The sequence below is a fragment of the Trachymyrmex septentrionalis genome, unplaced genomic scaffold, assembly GCF_001594115.1.
Source record: "Trachymyrmex septentrionalis isolate Tsep2-gDNA-1 unplaced genomic scaffold, Tsep1.0 scaffold139, whole genome shotgun sequence".
Lineage (NCBI taxonomy): Eukaryota > Metazoa > Arthropoda > Insecta > Hymenoptera > Formicidae > Trachymyrmex > Trachymyrmex septentrionalis.
This window is the reverse complement of record NW_017304533.1, coordinates 10625-33527: the sequence shown is the minus strand read 5'-3', so window position 1 is coordinate 33527 and position 22903 is coordinate 10625. Positions and strand designations below refer to the sequence as shown.

The window sequence follows — 22903 nt, the reverse complement described above, 5'->3', positions numbered from 1 at the left end:
TTTGTTCAGTGAATTTCCTCAGAAGTTCATAATTATGTCGCCATACCAGCACATTTGTTTTATCCCTAAGACAAATCCCCTTACAAATTCTTTACTAACGCCGCGCGATGATTGAGACCGAGTGAATGAAAATGTAGTGATCATGAGTATGATATATTTAAAAAAAGTACTGACGTACTAAAATTTCCTGAATTGTATTAAAAAAGTATAATTATACTGAAACAAACATCCATGAGTATGGAATAAAGGAACCAGGTAAAGCGGCAATAAAAGAACTGACTTTTTCATTGCTCTCAATACCGGCTCTTTCATAATATTATGTATAAAAAATCTAATCATAGAATACTCATAAATCAAAATTAACAAAAAAATTTGCAACTATGTTCTTATGTTACGTTGTATATATAATAACATTTATGATAAAAAAATACTTTTTCTAAAACTTTTTCTAATCGTAAATAAATGAAAAAGACTTCAAAATTTAATTTAAGAAACTTATTTTGTAATAATAATTTTGCGTCTCTTATTACAGTAATATCCTAACGATGACTGCCAAATGTTTATGGATGACATACAATAGTTTTAGTACACTGTTATCAAATGAAAATATTTTTAAATTTTTAGCGATATTCAATTAGTTGAAATACGAAATGGCTCTTTCCAAACATGTCTCTTTCATACGTATTCTCCCCTAATTATGTATAAAGAATATAAATGTGGCGAAGGAATATAAAAGATTATAATATTATCTGCTTGTTACATACGCTTCTCAATGATGACAGTTTGGACAAGATTTCCTGTCCGCACCAAATGTTAGAACTGTCTTCGTCCGTTTTTTTTGTGTGACTCATATTGTTTCCTGACTGTGATTTCTCGGCATGATTCTCGATATTAATTTTGCCGTTTTTATCGATTCGCAAAGGCACAACGGAATTCAGACTGTCCATCGACAGATCAGCATCATAATTCTCGGGTTTTGCCTTACGTCTTATAGTGCTTCGGCTTTTTGATTTTCCGTTATTTGATTTCCGTCGGTCGGGAGACGGTGATCTAATAAAGATAAATTAATATTATCTTACAACGAGTTACAATAAGTAGCACAAAACCGTACGTGATACAATAATTGATTAAAAGAATTCCGTCCTAAAATTTTTTTGTCGCAAAAATATCGTTTCTTTCTCCCTTTATTTCAAAAGTGACACAACTTATAAAAAACGTTATTTAATTTCAAGTTGTTATTTGCCATGAATTAATTAAACATTACCCTATCAATTATCAAAAGTGAACAAATTTATAATATTACATACGAGTATAATACACATTTGTTAAAAAAATCGTCAAAATCGTTAGGATTCAACAAGGGTGATTTTTTAAGGATTGTGAACACATTGGCTTCAGTTTTTGATTGAAGACTTCAGTTTTGGGGACCAATCTCCGGCTGACGGGAAAAATCTCCGATTTTTTGTTCGCGTATTCACTAATTTCATTACTTAGTGATGCCCGCGTAGCCTGTTTCTATGTTAATAATGTTGTAGCGTTGTATTTATATTTTTTGTTTTTTTTTCCGTTATATAGTGTAATATTGAGTTATGCGAAAAGAAATATGGTTCAAGAATATTTATTTTAATAATAAGAAAGTCTGTGATTATGTTTTTACTTTATGTTGTAATATAAGAAAATATCTTGTGTTCGCACTATGTAGATTATTTTGGATTGTTGCTATTTGGATAAAAAGAAAGTGTGCAATAGTGTCGTAATGTGTACGAATGAAATCCTGTACGTTTTGTTTTGGAAAGCAATTCTTTTTTGGATAGCAATTGGTCAGCCTCGAAATAGTAAATCTCCAGCGCACGGAGGCTCTTTTAAGGCTCGAAGTTTGGCCTCAGCTGAACCAGAGCCCGGGACCTGGTAACCGTGATTATGAAATGATATTTGATCATGTTAAGAATAGAAATGTAAAGTGTACAATAATTGACCATTTAAGTGCTGAAATTTAATACAATCATTGTAATTACTATTGAAATTATTTGAAATTTAAATTTGATGCAAAGCATTAAATAAGGTTCAAAGAATATGTTAAATACAAAAAACTTTGAATAAGTTCATGTTTTTCATAAAAACATTTTTTCTAACAAAAACTTTTATTCAGAAAATGATAATTATTGACCATAAGTTTTACTCTTATTGTACAGAAAAATGACAGTGATTGATCATTAGTACGAAAACTATTAAAATGAAGACAAAAATTCAGAAAATGAAAAGGAGATAAATTTAATGAAATTTCAAATATAGGACATTGTTATTTTGATGTTTAGTGGTTTATCTTTTCTAAATTTAAGCGTTGATTTTATGTTTGTGGTGCTTCATTCAACTCCATACCTTTACGAACGGCATTGTTAAGTGCCTCTTGAGAGTATTTCATACAACTTACTTTAGGTATTTTGATGAAAAATTAAACCTACAATATTATAACATCTCAAAATCGTAATTTTATTTATGAGAAATAATTATCTAGTGAATAATATGTGAATTACAATGAATGGTCTGTTACGTCCAGCGGACTCCCACGACTCTTTTCTTTCGTGGAGATCTGAAATTGAAATATTTTTTTTTCTTTTTTTTCTACACTAAAAACTAAAACGAGGAATCCATTATCTCCTCGTAAATGTCGCTCCGAGATAGACTAAAAATCGGCACGTGTGCACGAGCGGCGGGACCAAGAGACGCCGAGTCTAGGACACTACTAAATTTAGGACAGGTTAAATTAATAATAAATATGTATTGAAAGCGTAAGACCGACGCCAAGATTAACGGTCAAATTGCGGACGATTCTCGCGAATCCGTGATCATAAAATCTAAGAAGAGACACTCGACGTTCAGGGGTAGATTCTGGGTGGTCTCGTGGCGACGATGCATGCATGCCTTTTTGACGGCACGTGCATTTTCTCATAAATTTTAAGATCGTAAAATTTTGGAGGACACTTCCACACTACAGACTCCTGTCAATATCCTTTCCTCCTTCAAAATCTTGAAGAATCCGAGAGCAAAGGAAATCCTACTACTAGTTAACGAAATCTACCAATTCCACCAATCTGAATCCAATCTGAAATGGAATTTTTATTCCATTCCATGGAGCTTCGCAAATTTCATAAAAAATTTTGAGGTCTGAAATATCTTCATTTATGTTTGTATAACTTCATGAAATCTTCATGAGACTGTTTTTTAAAGTAGCGATTCGAAAAGTAGAGGTTTCTACCTGTAAAATGCTTTTTTATATCCCGATACAACAATTTTTGACGAAATTATTGTATTTTGAAATTTGCCTATTTTTGCAGAGTGAACAGGTGTTGCGTTAATTTTGATGCCCAGTGTATGTCCTATTTTACCCCTCCATCAATGACCGAGTAATAGTGAGCATCGCGGGATCCGACGACTTATTTTTAGTCCTCATACCATCTCTCATTCCCATTGATCCTTTTTCTTTCCAACCATATGACTCTACGCAATTTTAATTTTCCTCTCTTCCTTTCAAATTCTCGATATTCAAAATAACATCCGCATTCCGACTCTCTTTTCGCACACACACACACACACACACACACACACACACACACACACACACACGCATAAATCCGCACATATATTTTAGAATAAAGAAACAAAAATTGTATTTCTTTTTTTATTTACTCAAAGAAAATGTATAACCGAATATTGCCTTTTATTATACCATTATTAAGTTAACTTCTCGGTTGTCATTTATTTAAATATAACCTCTTCTTGTATTTACTAGCTCTCCTCGGTCACTCGGATTAAGTTCCATGACCGAAAGTCAGGGCATACGGCCATACTGGCACATCTGGCGTTAAAGTGCACCCTCCCGGCACACTGACCCAGTTTGGGCCCTTTAAATTAAAAGTACGTTCGTATGTCCGTTTAGCGGAGCACGAGCAGAGGTTTCCACTTCGTCCGTTCGACCCCCGGCTCGTTAGCAGCCTCAGGACGAAGGGAAGTGCCTCCCGATTTGCGTCGATTCTTCCCCACTGCTCTCTTGCGGTCCGGAGCCTGGACACGACTCAATCGATCTAATAATTCGGTTCTTATTGCGTTTACTCCCTCAGTTCTATACGGAGCTTGGACGTAACAGGTCAATAACTATAAAAAATGAACTTTCTCAATTACAGTTATTGATCACCCTTTTATTTTCGTAATTATTGCATTTATTAACAAAATTAATATGCAGAAGATATTCATAACATTGTATTAGCGATATATGATGAGCAAAAGTGTCAATAAATGTTTTATAAAAATATAATTTACCTATACATACGCTTAACTGAACTGTTAAGTATTTCTTAATTGTGTACTACAGTTTTTGCAAGTTCAATTTACGGACTGGAAAGTAAAAAACGGACTGTAAATTGAATATTTTGTTCATATATGGAGTTAGTAAAGATCAATTATTATTATGTTGTGAAATTAGCTGTTAGTTTAACTTGAATTTTAATATATAGACAAATTCATAGCAAATAGTCAATCATTGTATCGTGGTCAATCACTGTATATTTTATCCCGTGATGCAAGTAGACATGAGCTGTGTTCCAAAATTTATAGCCAGTACTGAAAATCTATAATAGACGTGACTATAGATTTTCAGTACTGGCAGTAAATTTTTAGTTAGCTAGAACACATGGTGTTTTTCCGTATGTTTATCTGCTGCAACAGAAGTTCGATCTTTTTTCGCTATTTTTCGGCTGAATCAGAGCTCAATCTTTTTTCGCTATTTTTCAGCGAATTTTGTTTCAATATGCCTGCTATGATAGTGAAATTCAGTTTCACACATAGTACATAATCACTTATTTATAGTAAAAATAATTACTTATTTATTACTTTTTTTACTATTATTTATTATTTTTCACTTATATTTAATACATTTTTTAATTATTTCAAATCATATGACAACCGCGCAAATATATATGGTAATGTTATTATACGAGGGGGGACCCATAAGTTCCGGGAATTACGCTGTGGTGGGGAGGGAGAGTGGGGGAACCTATTGTTTGACCACATGTCCGTTAGTGTCACGCCACCTGCGTCAGTGTGCGAAGTTGTGTCGCTGTGAGTGCATCGGTTCGCCTGTGAGATTTTTTTTAGTAAAACAACTTTTTACATTTCGGCGAAAACTGGTTCTTCCATCATGACAACGCGCCGGCCCACACCGCCCTTTCCGTGAAGCAATTTTTGACCAAAAACGCCATGACACCAATTGTCCATCCCCCATACTCACCGGATCTAGCCCCCTATGACTTATTTTTGTTCCCCAAATTCAAAAGGAATATGAAAGGAAAGCGTTTTGCCACTGTGGAGGAGGTGAAACAAAAATCGCTGGAAGGCTTAAAGGACATCCCGATGAGTGAATTTAAAAACTGTTTTGAACAATGGAAGAATCGTTTGGAGAAGTGCGTTGTGGTCAATGGCGAATACTTTGAAGGTGATTAAAATTTGGTGTTAAAATATTGAGAAATAAAGAAGTTATGACGAAATTCCCGTTTTTTTTGGGTCCCCCCTCGTATATATACCGTTGGTAATAGCGAAAAATGAGCGTTGCTATGCGCAAACTTGTCTTAGTTACGAACACATTATGTCTACTTGTATCATGACTTTACTTTATATTCTTTTTACTGACATTATTTAATTAATTAATAATTTTCTGTCAATATTCTTCCAATAAGATTATACGGACTACCAAAAGTATACAAACCAAACATTCCCCTCAGACCGATTGTCAGCGTCATACACTCCCCGACATACAACTTATCCCGCTTTCTAACTCAAACATTACAATCCCTTATTAGAAAATCCAAATCGCACATAACCAACTCAATGGACTTTATCTAAAAAATCCGACGTTCCACAGACCTGCTTGTAAGTTTCGACGTAGAATCCCTTTTCACACAAGTCCCAGTAAAAGACACATTAAACATAATATTAAACATAATAAACTCACATGAAGTTTCCTCCGACTTCATCCCGCTAATAGAGCACTGCTTAACAACCACTTTTTCTATATCAACCAATTTTATGAACAAACTTCAGGAGCGGCAATGAGCTCTCTTATTTCTTTTGTAATTGCCAATATCTTCATGGAGCATTTTGAGAAAGAGGCGTTCAGAAAAACACCCAAAAAACCAAAAGTTCCAAAAGTGAGTTCCGTTATGTAGACGACACTTTCGTGATATGGAGACACGGCAGAGTCAAACTTTGTAAATTCTTTATTTTCCTCAACAATCAACATCCAAATATCCACTTAACTATAAACATAGAGGAAAACGGAAAACATCTCTTTCTAGATGTTCTTGTCTCTAAAAAAGCTGACGGTATCTTAGACTATCAAGTGTACAGAAAACCAACACACACAGATAGATATTTACATACCAAATCGCACCACCACTCAGCACAAAAACAGTCAGTAATCAATTCACTCGTACATAGAGCTTTCACTATCTCTGACAAAGAACATTTGCAGACAGAACTCAATCACCTAAACAAGCTTTACAGAAAAACGACAAGAAAGACATAATCAAAATAATCAATAAATACACAAATAAGATCACGGTCTCTACCTAAATCAGATGAAAGAATCCTATTCATTCTCCTATAAGTCAAAGGAACGACGAATCGTATTGGCAGGATATTAAACAAACACAATATCCGAATTATCTTCAAGTCATCCAAAAAGATAGGAAATTTTGAGAAATCCTAAAGATCAAAGACCTCCACTCAACTTCGTAGGAATATACAAAATATCTTGTTCCTGTGAACACGAGTATACATTGAAGAAACCGAGAGAATGATCAACCTACGAATAAAAGAACACCAACGTGATGTCAGGTTAAAACATGCCACGCAGTCGGCATTATCAGAACACAATATCGAAACACGACACCAAATACTGTTTGACAAAACGACAATAGCCAACATTACATCCTACTTTCTAAGAAAGTATAAAGAGGCTATAAAGGTACACAAACACCCTAACAATAAAGACAATGGCGAAATAAAATATGGAAAACCATTCTCCCGATTATTGAAGACCGACCAATTTCGCTCACCTCTCCCCCCTACAATTCTCTTCTTTTCCTCACCACTCCAACAAATAGCGCAATATAAAATGAACGGCCTGGAGGAACAGCTCAATATCAGGTTGCTCCTCGCCCTGATGAAGTGGATTGCAAGCACGAAACGTTGGCATTCTAAGAATGGATCTGGATACGAAGAAATCCGCAAAACGCATAATCTTTATAATTTTCTGTATAATTTTCTATAATTAAACAAAAGTTTTTTCTTTTTTCTTAAACTTAATTTTTTTAGTTGTGTCACTTTTGAAGTAGTAGGGAGTAATATATCCTCATTTATATTTATGAATCTCATTTCTTTAACTTTTAATGTCTTTTACCTTCTGTAATTACTTTATTTGAGATTATGTGTATCAATTCTCCTTAGATAATTTTAGAAAGTTTACCCAAGTAGCGTACAGCTTACAAAGCATTAACAAAGTGCATATAATCGCTTTTTTAGCCCTTTGCAAGCGCTATTTGCTGTGCTATTTGAGTTTATCCAATTTTAATCGTTTTTGAAATTCCTTTACCTAGATCCTTCATCGCTGGATTCGATTTGTCGTCTTCTTAATCGCAATCGTCTTTGATAGTGTGGATCTTTCTCGCTTTGCGTTCGATAACGTGTACCTGGACTAAAAGTATCTTTAATAATTATTACATTCGCGACACTTGTGCCAAACAAATAAATTAGTATTGTATTTAATCTTCCGGATCTAATGAGGGTCTGTTGAACCCTCAATTATATTTCTAATGAAAATTTTTCTTTGAAATTTTTTATACAAATTTGGGGCATTTCAGAAATATTGAGAAATTCTATATTTTCTCCTAGAATTTTTCATATACAATATGTGAATTCTGAAATATTCTAAAATTTCTCATTTTATAATTTCTGAACAATACTTTAAATTTTTTTAGATTTCATAAGATTACATTTGAAATATAGAATGGGAAATTTTAGTATTGGAAATTAAATAAACGGATTCAAACTTGGCGTATAGCATGGGGAAGAGCGCTCGCAAGTCAATATCAGTGCCACGACGGACGTGCTCGGTTTATCGAAGAGGAGGAAAAAAGTATCGCGATGGTAAAACCAAAAAGTCACGTTTCATATACAATTCTCGTTCGTGAACTCGACTAGTGCGGACGTGTTTTTGCACCTGCGCATTCGTGTTTCTCGAAAGTTCGGCCTGCTTGTGCGCGCTTTTTATTTTAGTATTTTTACTATCAATTTTCTTCTTAATTAACTTATTTTATCTCGAATTGTGATTGTTTGACCGGTGATCAGTAGTGGTGGCATATAAGAGGGCTCGCCTTCGGACCAGCTTGCCCCTGGCCCGGGCGGGAAACCGAAATCAAACACTATTCGTTCGCCAGTCTCCCTTAAGGAATTAAACAATTCTTTCGAAAAGACTGGCAAACAATTTTCCTCGTCTAGAACGTTATCGTCTATTAGGAAGAGTATAGCTAATGTTTCGAAATTCATAAAATCGGTACCGTTGTCACTTTGTTCATGATGATTAAGAAAAGCAAAAAGAATCGTAAGGAACAGGAAAAGATGACCGCTATAGTTGATTCGGGCGCGAAGTCTTCTCCCAGTAAGGCATTCGGCCGCAATAGATCCTGTTTTTCCGTTGCAAAGGAGAGGGAAGAAGATATACGGTTCTCTTTCGGATGTTTCGTCAGTCTCAATGATGAACTCTTAGGTACAGGGGCGGGTGAATTTCGTTAAGAACATAACAAGGGGAATTTAAAAGAGGTAGAGATAGCGGACCCTTCTCCCAAGGGAAGTATCCGTCAGGCACTCAAACGCCCTCACGAATGAGATATAGATCCAGGAGAATCTCCTCATAAAGCTAGTTACAACAATGCAGTAAGTAACTCATTTAATTCTGCGAATATTTGCTGTAAATACAGTAGTAAAGATCTCTCTTTATATACTGTTCTTATTCAACAAGAATCTACCCGGTAAAAAATTGTTCATGCATGAATATGTATAAATATGTATAAATATATATAAAAATAAATATTCATAAACATGTATAATCATATATATGTCTATACATAAATATGTCTATATATGTTCATAGATCTTTTTTTTTGTAAAAACTTTTTTTGTCAAATAACTTGTTAGTGTATTAAAAATAATAATAGTAATATGAAAACATTACAATAATTAAAGGGATAATTTTCGCATTGTTTATTTCAGGAAAAAATAAGTTTGGAAAAATATAAAAAAAATGGCTCATATACAATTATGCATAATTTTAGATATAATTTTACATAAGTAATTTTTTTTACATTTCTTCAAACTTGATTTTTTTCTAAAACAAATAGTCTGAAAATTACCCTTTTAATTATTTTTAATGTTTTCACATTACTATTATTATTTTTATTACACTAAAAAATCATTTTGCAAAAGAAAGAGATATATGAACATGTGTGGATATATTTCATATATGATTATACATGTTTATGAATATTTATGTATGTTTATATTACATATTTACACATATTCATGCATGAAAAATGTTTTACTGAGCATCAACAATAAAACACGTTTGAATCTTATTAGTCAGTATTATTTTAAGTTTTATAGGGAATCATATTATCAAGATTAAGTCGGTCGGTCGCAACAAGTTTCGGTCATTCTAAATGATCTGGGTAATGCAAATAGTGTTCTTAATCTGGCTACTCTTAAATTATATAAGCATATAACTTAAAAACAAGGTTGGGTAAATTAATGTTTTTTTAGATTAAGTTAAAATTAATGGCTTATAAAAATTAATAAAATTAAGTTAAAAGTTGAAGGAATAAAATATTAATTTAGTAAAAGTTAAGATTGAATTAACTTAAGTTAATTTTGAAAGAAATTATTTTTGAGATAAGAATGTCTTAATTTTTCTTAAAATGAGGTTACTTTAAATAACACTTAAAATATAGATTATTAGATAAATTTAATTTTTTTATGTGAGTTATTTATATATAATAAGAGTCACATCATAAGGTTTTATCAAAATCTTGCGAGAGAGAATACATATATATATTATTTGCATTATCTCTCTTTCTTTAACCTTTATCTAATTTTCTTTAACTTCCAAAACGACTGTTTACGATTACATCAACTAGATATTTGTTACAAAAAATATACGTCAAAATTTAGAAAATGGGTGGATGCAGCACTGTTTTACAATAATTCTTCATCTAAAACTCATTTTATATTTATATTGCTGAAATGTAATGTTTATGACATCTAAATTTAGTGTGATTCAAATATATAAGCGGGAATTCACAAAACCTAGTGAATCAATAAAAACTATACTATATAGTGTGACTCTTATTATAGAGTTTTTAACCATAAAATCAATAAACTTTTTTTAAATTAATTCTCTAATGTTTAAGATTTTATAGAAAAAAATATTAGCATTTTAAGATATATATAGAAAAATTTTTAATTTAAAAAAATTAATAAATTAAAGTTTAGAAGTAACTTATTATAAGTAAATTAAATTAAAAATTAATGCATTTAAAATTAACTAAGTTAAGTTAAAAGTTATTTATTTTTTAACTTTTTTTTAACTTTAAACGTTTTAATTAGTTAATACCCAACCTTGCTGTAAGTCAAGTAAGAGCGTGGTCGAGTTAATTTATAAAAAAATGTATTAAATAAAATTTTTATGTGCACACACATATATGTATAGTACTCGATCAAATCAAAGATGCAATTACATTAGTAATGCGATCAGTCATCATCGATAATTGCCTGGCATCTTCGAGGCATGCTTTCGACCAAATTAACGGCATATTCTAACGATAAGGTTCTCCAAATCCGTCGAATCTCGTGAGATAGCTGCTTTAAAGTGTAAGTGCGTTTTTCACGAAGCTTGTGCTTAATGTATGCCCACACATTTTCGATAGGATTTGCGTCGGGCGACTGCGACGGCCAATCCAGTGTAACTATGCCAGGTTGCTGTTTCCACTCGGTACAGAGCTTGCTGTGGTGTTTGGGATCGTTGTCCTCCTGCAGAATCCAATCCTCATTTTTGTTGATGAACCAACGTTCGGCAGACGGTAACAAAGCCTTTTTGTAGATTTCGAGCATTTTCTCGGCGTTCAGGTTGCAAGTAAACAAGTACAAAATGCCGAAACCCTGCTTTGAAAAGCAGCCCCAAAGATGCACCTTTACTCCATTTAACGTTTCTCTAGACAATTTTATTTCTGGAAGTTAACCAGGCTCGTTTGTGGATACAACGTGTCCCTATGGAACATTTGTCAATAAAAATTACGTTGCTAAAGTCTCGATCAATGTTCTCGCGCGTCCAAGTGAGTCGCTTCGTCACATGTTTTTCATTCAACAGAGGTTTCTTCACTGTGTTGCACCATTTTATGTTATTAGCCTTGAGATAGGTTCGAATAGTTTCATACGATATATCTAAATCTTTCTGCTTCAATTTTGCTTGTCCTTGACGCAGTGTTAAGCCAGGATTCCGCGAAAACAGATTCACTATTTTTTTATAGTCTTTTTTGTGCACGTTGCATATCGAGCCACGTTCCGGTAAATCATCGACATTTTTTGCCACATTATATCGCTGCACTCACTTCTGTACGAATGATTTCGACTTTTTCATATATTTAGCAGCCGCTAATTGTGACATATTTGGACCTTTCGGATGAGTGCAGAGGAACACAGCTTCATAGCGTGATGCGTATTTGGTACTCATGGCGCTTAATGTGATTCTCTTAAGAAAGTTCAATGACAACTGAATTCCTTGATAGTGCATCAAAAAGAACAAAGGTGTCCTCTATGGATTCATGATAGATTTAGGGCGATATCTTTTATTAACTTTGAGTAAAGCCGACCACGCTCTTACTATATCAGCTCGGATTGCAAGAGCATTCCGCTGCGCACGTTGTGGACAGGGATTACACCCCAAGGTGGAGCTCTCGCTTTCAGCTTTCCCCTATCTGCTGCAATTGCGGCTGTGAACACCTTCCATCCTCAGCAAAATGCCCGGCTTATATATTAAACAGAGACAGATTTATTAGTACGCTGCCCTGGAAAATGTGTCATACTCTGAGGCTCGTGCAAAGTTGAAGTGCACTTCTTGCTCATCTCCTCTTCCTCTTTGTGTCTCTTTCATCCAGCAACTTCTTCCTTTTTTCTTACTCTTCCACTTCTCGTCCCCTTCCTCACCCTTCTCCCCTAGCTAAGTCGTTACATACGTATCATGATTTCAACTCGTAGAAGATTTTTGGATTTATTCCAGAATTCGGTCCATCCTACAGCGACGTTGTATGATTATCCCCCTCTAACCCTCATTATAGAGACAACCTGAAAAGTTACAACATTTCTAATAATCTTCTGAAGGACTCCCTCGGACGTATGCTTCCCCTTGCCTCTTCTAGCAACCAAGGCCTACAAGACGGTCCCTTCCCTGCACACTCTTTTGTATGAGAAGCACAATGTTTTGTTATTGGTTCCCAATGAAAGATGATAGAACTCTTCAGTTAACGACGCTTATTCCTCTCATATCTCTGCCTTCTTCCCAATATATGGTTATTCTCGTCTTTCTTCCCTATCTGATCCTATTCCTTCCTTTTCTCACTTCGTTTCTAATCTTTCTCCTCTCATTCTCAACTCTCCCTCCAGACTATAGAATCCCTAGAAAAACAAAATTTGGCCATGCCCTCAAAATGTCAAATAAAAGTAGTGGGAATATGTTCTTAGTGTTTGCACTTTACACTTTCGTATTTAGAAGTTAATTCCATGATGATTGTGAATCGGGATGGACGTGTTTGTCTTATCTCGGCTTGCTGGATGTTTCATTATCTCCAATTTTTGTTAAACTGAGCTTTTTTCTTATACATCACAGAATTTGCAGCAATATCATTGCAAAATTTCTGGAATGTTGCTGCAATGTTATAACAGTGTTGCTATAACTTTTGTGCAACTTTGTGCTGTAGGGATTGTTTTAATTTCATTTCTATTACTTTCCCGCTGATGTGCTATTACTTTCCTTTGAAGGTGTGCGCGGAATATATTTATTTGGTCATATCGTTTGATACTATGTTTTTATTTGAAATTTTATATTTTTATTAAACAGATTGTACTTCTTTATAATTATATTATTTTTTTATGATTATAACATTTTTTTACGATTATAATATGAAATATATACATTAAAAAGAATGTTTTGCGTTATTTCACGTCTACAAGTTTTTTAATAAGAGCGCCATTTTCTTACATTATGATTTGTGCTGCCATAGTGAGGCAAGCTAACATGAGCCAATTGAAAACATGGGCCGATGGCCAGATTCTGTTTTTCTAGAGACTCTACCCCAGGTTAACCTTTAGTAATCTGATTTTTTGTAATTTTTCAATTTGCTTTCTAACACTTTTCATAAACTTTCGAGTAACATATATACCTTCTTTGCTCTGTGAGACTCAGTTTGGTACCGAACTTCGGCAAATACAAGAAATTTTGGACAACTTCATTCATATATAACTTCATGGATTCTATTACAGGCAACAATATAGCTCTCAATAAGGCTCCTTTTCCGGAACTGTCGTAACGCTGTGAGAAAAAATCCGAGTTGGAGAAATTGGCGTAGGGATATGACGTCATTATTTTGGCCGAGACATGCTTGAGCCCACATCATGACTTTCGAATTCGTGGATTTGATTGTATTTGGCTTGACTCTTCTTCTCACGACATCAGAAATATGGCCATATTAATTCACAATCTAATCTATTATACTATTTCTGACAATAAATCTGATATATTTCCCTCCTTGGAGATTCTTGTTATTTCTCTGTCTCTTAATTGCTTTAATAGTTTAACCATTATTGGCGTTTATCGCCATCCTAACATTTCTGCGTTCCAAACAGCAATCAATTCTCTGTTCTCCGCAGATACACAAAGTTCCACATTGCTCATTGGAGACTTCAACACACACTATCCCTTGTGGGGATCTTTCAGATCCAATGCAGCAGGGTTTATCATGAGTGATCTCATGGAATCATACAATTTTATCTGTATGAACTCTACGGATTCTCCCACCGATCTTTCTCATCCCTCTAGGGCCCCTTCAACTATTGATTTTGCTGTATCGTCATCTGATCTTGTCTTCATGTGTGAAATTCTTATCTTACAGGATTTTCACGGTAGCGATCATTTCCCCCTAGTCGTCAATATTAACTTTGACATGTTCATCTACTACTTTTTCACATAGAATCCGACTCACTTGAGCCCAATGGCTTTGGGTTTTTAATTGGCTAAAAGAGCACGCGCAGGACATTATTGACAATGTTTCTTCTATCATTCGTTCATCCCTCGAGGAATTGTATGATAAATTTATCAATGAAATTCTCTCCTATTTTACTAAGTACCTCTTCTCTTCAACGAATACTAAACATGTTAAATATTTTAAAGATAAAGGCTGAATATCTAAAGAATCCCCTCCTGCACTCTGGTGAACTTCAAATTGTGACGAACCTATTTGAATTCGTTCTTCTGTAGGCAAGTCCCCACTATCGAAAACTATGAAGGATTTAAAGTCGCGGTTAGGAATGCCCGTCGGGTGCGACATAAGGCAAATGCTAAGGTTGGAGAGATTTTTATGAAAGCTTAAGTCATCTCATTCTTATTACTGATGGAGAATGATTCAACGTTTCAAAAACCGTCGTCTTGTGTCTTCGGATTTTTATTCAGGTAACACCTGCTCGGCGAATGACAAACTCATTCATAAAACTATGGACAAGATCTGTTCTTCTTCCTGTTCCCTCCCTATTCCTGTTATTCCTAGCACAACGGAGAATCCACCCACTTGCATGGCTAGATTCAATTATGAGCGAGACTCGAGCTGCTTTGGATTCATTTTAAATATCTCTTCCAGTCCGCGGCTCGACCGGGTTGAGTCACTTGCTAAAAGCTCTCTCAGATAAACTTTTATGTCGTTTTCTTTCTATACTGAACCAACTATTTCAATCTTCTATTTTCCTTAAACAATAGTATCATTTATTAATATTTCATATTCCTAAGTCTAAGAGGATCTCTCTTACATCGTGTCCTCTTAAAGTCATGGAGCGTATGATTTCATCAATCGTATTTATTGGTTAGCGGAGTCCTCCTCTTCCTCCTTAATCCATCTATTACTTAGTAATCAGTTCGGATTAAGGAAATTTAGATCAGAACAATTTAGCCATCCTAACTTCTTCCATTCAAGCTGGATTCATTAGAAAACATAGTTTCTCTCCGCTTGTTATTAATTTTGTCAAGAACCTTATTTTATCCAGATCTGTCCAATTTGTTTCGCAATTCATTTCTCATACATGAAAGCCATTATTTGTTTAGAGTTTATCAACTCTAAAATTCAGAAGCATAATAGTAATAGAGTTAACTAAAATGCAAGAAATTGAGTACTCATACTTATTACTTTAAGGGTAGTTTACACTTTTAAACCTGTATCATTGCCGATATAAGAAAAAATACGTGTCTATTATTTTCGTCTGCTCTACAAATGTACTAAGTTTCATTAAGTTCGGCGAGTCACCGAAAAGTAGGTTTATTTGTGAGCCAAGAAAACTATATTGAACAAGGAACATTTAGAGATATACGGCATGAAGAATGCGAAGCCTGCCAACACGTTCTATATCTAAAGGTGGTATTAAAGGAATTGAAAAATAAAACAATAATTGCGGAAATTTACGTATTATAGATAATTAGAACGCGATACATTTGATAAAGACAGGTGTATAGTATTAAATAAACGTTCTAAACATCTCAATGTTCAATTTCGATTTATACAAGTAAAAAATAGAAAATAATATAGTAAAATATTGTAGTTCGGAAAATCAGACAGCAGATATATTTACGAAACTATTAAATTTTGTAAAGTTTGTGATAAATAACTTAGTTGGCTAAAAACTATCATATTATGTTAGATAAATTAAAATGTGCAATTATATTAAAAAATGGAAAAAAATGAAAGTAAAATAAAATTGAAGAGAAAAGAACGAGAGAGAGAGGGGGGGAGGAAAGGAGAGAGGGAGGGGGAGAAGGAGAGGGAAAAGGGAGAAAGAGAGACAAAAGGAATAAGTAAAATAAGATTTATTTTTTTTAATAAGTTTTTTGTTTTGTTGTTTGTGCATCAATAATTTTGCTATTGTAAAAGTTTGAATCCAGATTAAAAGGGAGTGTTAAAAACTAAATAATTCGGATTCAAAATTAGCACATAGTGCCTGGGGAAGACAAGCGCTCGCGAACCAGGGTCGGTGGCGCAATGGACGTGCTCAGTTTGTCGAAGAGAGGGGAAAAGGAGTCACGACAAAACTAAAGTCACGTTTTATGTACTATCCCGACGAGTGAGCGCACTGCGGCCAAAACGTTGTAAACCGTTGTAAAATCATTTGTAATTTACAAGTTTTCTTAAACTATACTTGCAAAATATATTAGAGCAATTAGCATTAAGATAGGCTGTATTTTTCTTTCCGTGCAACCCCACTTAAAAAAACCAAACTTAAACCTATTCTGCTATGTAGAATACTTTTTGTTTTCTGTTTTCTGCTTTTTGCTATTTTTTACATCTTGTTTTTTTGCTTCTTATCCGGTTTTTTTCGCCCAAGATAAAAGTTAACGAACTTTGGAAAAAATAGGAAACATATAGCAAGAAGTGTAATTGTCAATAAAACGGTTGCAAAGAGAGAAGAAAAGCCAAAAACAGGAAAGAACACATTGTAGAATAGACTTTAGAAGTTTTATACCCATTTCTATCAATTTAGATTAACTTTAATCTCAGTTTAACTTACTCTTCGTCTTTTTCTAATCTTTAGAATTAGGAAAAGACTAAATAACTTGCTTGTTTTTAACAATAGAAGAAAAAATATTAAACAACAATTGCTTGGTTTCGAGGGGCACATAATGTGATATCAATAATTGTTTTCTAGGTGGAGGCGTAAAGGATAAGCAAAGGTCAAATCTGTTTTTTTAAATGGAATGATATGTTTTTTTACTTACATTCTGATAAAGCATTTTAAGACGAATCTATAATTGAATCCATTCCTCATTCTCTGTTTTTTCAAACATAGTACAAACTTTTCAAGAAACAAGAAGTGTGAATAATAAAAAATGCAAATGAATCAAGAAAGCAACTGACGACGAAAATTCAACGAACATTTTAACCGCTATAGCACTAAATCCACATATCAGTTTGACAAGACAGTTCGAACGTGAAAGTGGTATTGGTCGACGAAGTGTTCTGCGAATACTCCATTCCAACAAATTTCATCCCTTCCATATCTCACTTCATCAAGAGTTACATGGCAATGATTTTCAAAATCGTATACAATTCTGTGAATGGGCACTACAAAGAAGATAATATGTTTGTCATTAAAATCTTATTTATTGATGAAGCTACATTTACAAACAATAGACAAGTAAATCTTTGCAACATGCACTATTGGTCAGTAGAAAACACATTGGATGAGAGAAGTGGACAGGCAGAGACCTTGGTCTATAAATGTCTGGGCCGGAACTCTTTATGATAAAATAATTGGTCCTCATTTTATAGATGGAACATTAAATAGTCGCAAGTATGCTCAGATTTTAACAGAAATATTGCTACTATTATTAGAAGATCTTCCACTAAACGTACAACAATCAGTATGGTACCAGCAAGATGGATGTTCTGCTCATTCTGCACGGATTATTACTGAATTGCTAAACAGAAAATTTGGAGATCGTTGAATTGGTCGGTCAGAAAACAACAGATGAGCCGCACGTTCCCAGATTTAACACCTATGGATTTTTATTTGTGAGGAAAGTTAAAACAACAAGTGTACAATGAAATGCTGACAACAAGAGAAAACATGAAGGAGCGTATAAGAAGAGCTTGCATTGTGATTGATCCGAATGAAATTTGTCGTGCAGTATTATCTGTATCGACACGTTTCAAAAAATGCGTCGATGTTCAGGATCATCATTTTGAACACTTGTTGTAATGGTAAGTACGCAAATAAGTAAATTAGTGAAATATTCGAAAAATGCAAACAATTTATTTTCAATTACAGCTAACCTTGTTATGTTTAAATAAATCTTTAATGTTTATTTACATACCGTGATACACTTAAACGATTAGCGGTATACGAACAAGAAGAGAAGACACGAAATTATTCGAAGAGTGTCTTGTGAAACAATTTATTTTTCATTACATTCAATTATTTTTTATTATTGATCTTACGTAATCTTGAATGACCTTCAATTATAGGTCATTGTATTCATCTTAAAATGCTTTATCAGAATAAATAAAAAAACATATCATTCCATTTAAAAAAACAGATTTGACCTTTGCCTATCCTTTACGCTTTCACCTAGAAAATAATTATTGACATCGCATTATGTGCCCCTCGAAACCAAGTAACTTTTGTTTGATACTTTTTCTTCTATTATTAAAAACAAGCGAGTTATTTAGGTGACCTGTTTTAAATGTTTCTCCCTGCGTACATACAGGGTGAGACATCTAACAACTTGAATAACTCGCTTGTTTTTAACAATAGAAGGAAAAGTGCCAAACAAAAGTTGCATGTTTTCAAGAGAAACGTATTTTGGTCATGTTGTTTTTCTTCTAGATAGAGGCACTAAAAGATATAAAGGTCGCCTCCACTTTTTTAAACAGAATTATATTATTTTTTTTCAACATGATTTCTCTAATTATTCTGACATAAAAGTATTAAGATAGTGATATCAAAAAACCAATAGTTTACGAGATATTTTAAAATACCTACTTTTATGTACAGAATAATTAGAGGAACCATATGGTGTAAAAAAAATCATACAATTCTATTTAAAAAAGTGGGGGTGATCTTCATATCTTTTTAGCGTCTCCATCTAGAAGAAAGATAACAGACCAAAATATTTCTCCCTTGAAATCATGCAACTTTTGTTTGATACTTTTCCTTCTATTGTTAAAAATAAGCGAGTTATTCAGGTGGCCTGTTTTAGATGCCTCACCCTATACATGTAATAATATATAGGAAGAATTCTAGAAAAGATATGTGTGTCAGCTTTCGATCTTGGCACTTCTGAAAAGTGTTGTATAAGAAATTTTCTAAAAAGTTATAAAATTAATTAGAAATTCTGAAAAATTTTAAACTATAATATATATAAAAATTCTGAAAAATTATATGAAAAATTATTTCTCGGCAACTGATGGTGGGACCTATTATGCATTGATTATTTGAATAACAAAGATAAGTGAAAACAATTTTTGATAAGTAAAAATAATACAGCTTTCTTTGTGAAGTAATGTTAAGATAAAAAATGCATTATTAATTATGTTGCCATTTTACACAAAAATTTCAAAGAGTTTAATAAATTTAAATTTCTTTATGTTATACATTTGCAAATTTGGATTATTCTTATTGAAATAAACTTAGTATTCATTTTTTTTTATATAAGTAATGCCATTTTAATTTCTCAAAATTAATAATGCCTTTTAATTAACATATAGGTATTAAATGAGTTTTAGTTGTCAGTAATCATGTTACAAATTTTTTGACGTTAGCTCCGGAGGATTAATAAGGACCTATTCTGTAATTCTTAATGGTTGTAACGATATTGTTATAATCGTTAAGAGTTACAGAATATAGTCCTAATAGCTTTTGTAATATCTTTAATTACCGATTGGCGTTCCACCGCGGTCTGCTATCGAGCGTAGTTCTGGGCTGTGATTTGGCTCGCGGAAGAGTTTTTACAGGAATTTCTTCGCCAGGACCCATATTATTTGATCTTCAAACAATTACAATCATACTAAAGTATCGTAATTAATTTTATTGATAAATTTTTTAAGCGTTTTCTGTCAGGTGAGAATGATAGCAGGTTTAAACTTAATTGTTTAGCATTAGCTAAGATGCATTCGAATTTGAAGCAGAAAACTTAAGCAAAAGTCCAAAAAAAAATAATATCACCAATAACGTAAATTAAGGAAAATCAAGTGTAAAGCCTTGTGTCCACGATGCTAGAAATCGGACGAAGAAAGAATTGACCAATTGCAATGGTCATATGATCAAATTGTTCAAATGTGATTTGTTAATTTTTTCTCTGTCCAAAATCTCGGACCGCTTTCTAGCATTGTGGATATCGGGCTTTAGAGTTACGCTTTATATCCTCTTAAGAGAATCAATTAAGAGCATTCAACTTACTGGGTATTTTCCTCGCGCGAATCGGCAGACATTTCACGGTAAAGCGTCTTTACGATCATCAACCTTATTATTGAACTATACAGTATGAAATAAAAACGATAATTACCGACAGATACTACCGCATGCAGGGGAGAACGCAGTCGTTGGTTTCGACCTCTAAGAAGCCCGGAAATGCGACATCGAGATGGCGACTCACTTTTCAACGTTTCTACGGTTGGCGTTTGTCGTATCCTTCCGCTCCTTCATGGTATCTTGGTCTCCGATCGACTGATCCTGTAGTTTCTCCCGTAGCTCCTGGACGTCGGATTCCACATCTGTCTGAGTGCCGAAGTCCCGACCGGCTGGCATTCTGTATTTGCTCGGCGTCAACAGTCTGTTCTCCACAACAGTCGACGAGGCGTCCCTCGATGACCTCCTCGGATTCTTGGGACTTGTGTTATTCCTCATGATTGTATTGAGCCCGAGTGAGAAATAATCTGCGGCGCTTTCTACGAATTTGCGCGGGCTTGGCGTCATCACCAGATTCACCAGTTGCAGATTCGCCCTACTTAGGATTTCAGGATCCTCCAGCCGACCACTCAGCACGATCGCTACGTCCTTGCTCACGGGCATCTGGAGAGATCTCGGATTTAGGTCCAGCATGGTTTCTTCCGATTTGTCTGCGTAATTTTTCCGTGGACAAATTTCTCTCGGATTTTTATCGTTCTCGCTTTCCCGACAATTGTCGGTCTCTTTGGCATCCTTCAGGCTAGACTTTTCTTCAGGATGATTGATCGAACTTGCGCTTTGCTTTTGCGCTTGCGAACAGTTCTCTTCTTCGTGCTTGTCGCTTATGTTTGTTATCATGTTCGACTCGTTGGAAAATTGCGTCACAACGTCAGTATCTTCATCGGTGTGTTCCTCTCGCTTTCGTCGATTCTTTCGATCTTCTTTTGCCAACCGTTCCGCAGCTTCCAACACCTCGCGCATGGCTTGCGCCTTTCTCATCTTCGCCTCCTCCTTTTCGCGTATTATTCGCTGCTCTTCTTCAAATCTATAACGGAGTGAATTCATAGATACCCGTTTTTATCAGTGTAAATTAACTTTGATCTCAATTCAACTTACTCGATCTTTATCTTTTTCTAATTCTTAGAGCTAGAAAAAGATGAAGTATAAGTTGAATCGAACTTAAAGAGAATTTATATTGATAGATATGGGCCGTAGTATGATTTATAATTTTACATAGGAATGCACCGGATCGTAAAATTACCGGATATCGGATATCCGGACAGAATGTAACATTGCATATCCGGCATTCAATCGAATATCCGAGAAGGTAATTTTTTCGAGTCGGATATCCGATCGGATTCCGAGAAAGTGTCTTCTAAAAAAAAATTCTATAGAGAAAAAGATTGTAATTTTGCAATAATGTATAAGATATAGCATCATGAATATGCATACTTATTTCTAGAAATAAGTATTTGTATAAGAAAAAATCAACAATTTAATGATATCAAATTTCAACCGGATGTATTCCCGGATACTAATGATATTCGACTATCCAGTTGGATAGTAAAAAAAAGTGCGGAATAGTACCGGATAGCGGATATTTTTTGGATATCCGGTGCATCCATACTTTTACAGATAAGAATCTGATAAATCTGAAAATTTTCCTTAAAACTTTTTATGTAATTTTTCAAAATTTATAGATATCAGAATTTTTTCAGAATTTTTGTATAATTTTTTAGAAAATTTTTCAAAATAAAAATTGGAATGTTTTTAGAAGTGAAGAAGTCTATAAATCTTTTCTAAAATTCTTCATATATGTGAATTTTGAAATATTCTAAGATTTCTGAAATTTCTGAAAACTTATAAAATTTAAAAATGTTTAAGATATAGTTTCGAAAATTTTCATAAATTTGAAATAGAAAATGAATTCTTATTAATAGGGTACGATTGAGTATTATGAGCCTTAAGGAAACATTTTGATATATCTAGCATACTGAAGAATAAAAAAATTGTATACATGCCATTTGATAGCTTTGTTGATGTTTTATGTTATCTTAGTATTGAAATTGATTATTTTAATGCAAATGTTGAAATGGTGACGGGTGCTTTTATTGCCCGCCCAGTGCTCATATTACTCTCTGGATAAGCTAATATGAGTATTCTTAGGGATAATATGAGCACAGGAAAATTTTTTATAAAAAATTATGCAGAAATCAAAGATTTAAATATATACAGTGAGTACAAAAAGTATTTGTACAAAAAAATATAAAAAAAAAAAATTTTTTTAAAAGTAAATATTATCCAGCGAGAAATGAGTTATTGAATTGATGTCAAATTGATATCGATACAATGATTTCAACACCAATTTGACGTCGATTCGATGTTTAATTGATCATTTCTTGCCGAGAAATTAATTAAATTTATTTATAAAGAATAAAATAGATTGTATGTTTCTTAAAATTATATGTACCAAAAAGATGTATTAATTATAGAAAATATATCATTTAAAAAATAAGTAAAAATTAAAAATTGTATTGTTTGGATGTTTAAAAAGTATTCATACAGTTGAGAAATTTAGCTTCTAAAATCAGGAATACAAAGATTG

At 33.6% G+C, this 22903-nt stretch overlaps 1 protein-coding gene across 1 annotated transcript in view; it reads right to left on the bottom strand.

Annotated features, from left to right (window-relative positions):
- Positions 1–585: 585 nt before the first annotated feature.
- LOC108745359 (nipped-B-like protein B) overlaps positions 586–22903 on the bottom strand; it is a 26721-nt gene continuing 4403 nt past the window's right edge. The window contains exons 5-9 of the mRNA XM_018481482.1: positions 20507–21343; positions 19790–19897; positions 7646–7747; positions 765–1050; positions 586–691 (exon numbers count right to left, since the gene is read on the bottom strand). Coding sequence (XP_018336984.1) covers positions 635–691; positions 765–1050; positions 7646–7747; positions 19790–19897; positions 20507–21343 — 1390 coding nt within the window. The 3' untranslated portion in view covers positions 586–634. The remainder of the gene's footprint in view (positions 692–764; positions 1051–7645; positions 7748–19789; positions 19898–20506; positions 21344–22903) is intronic.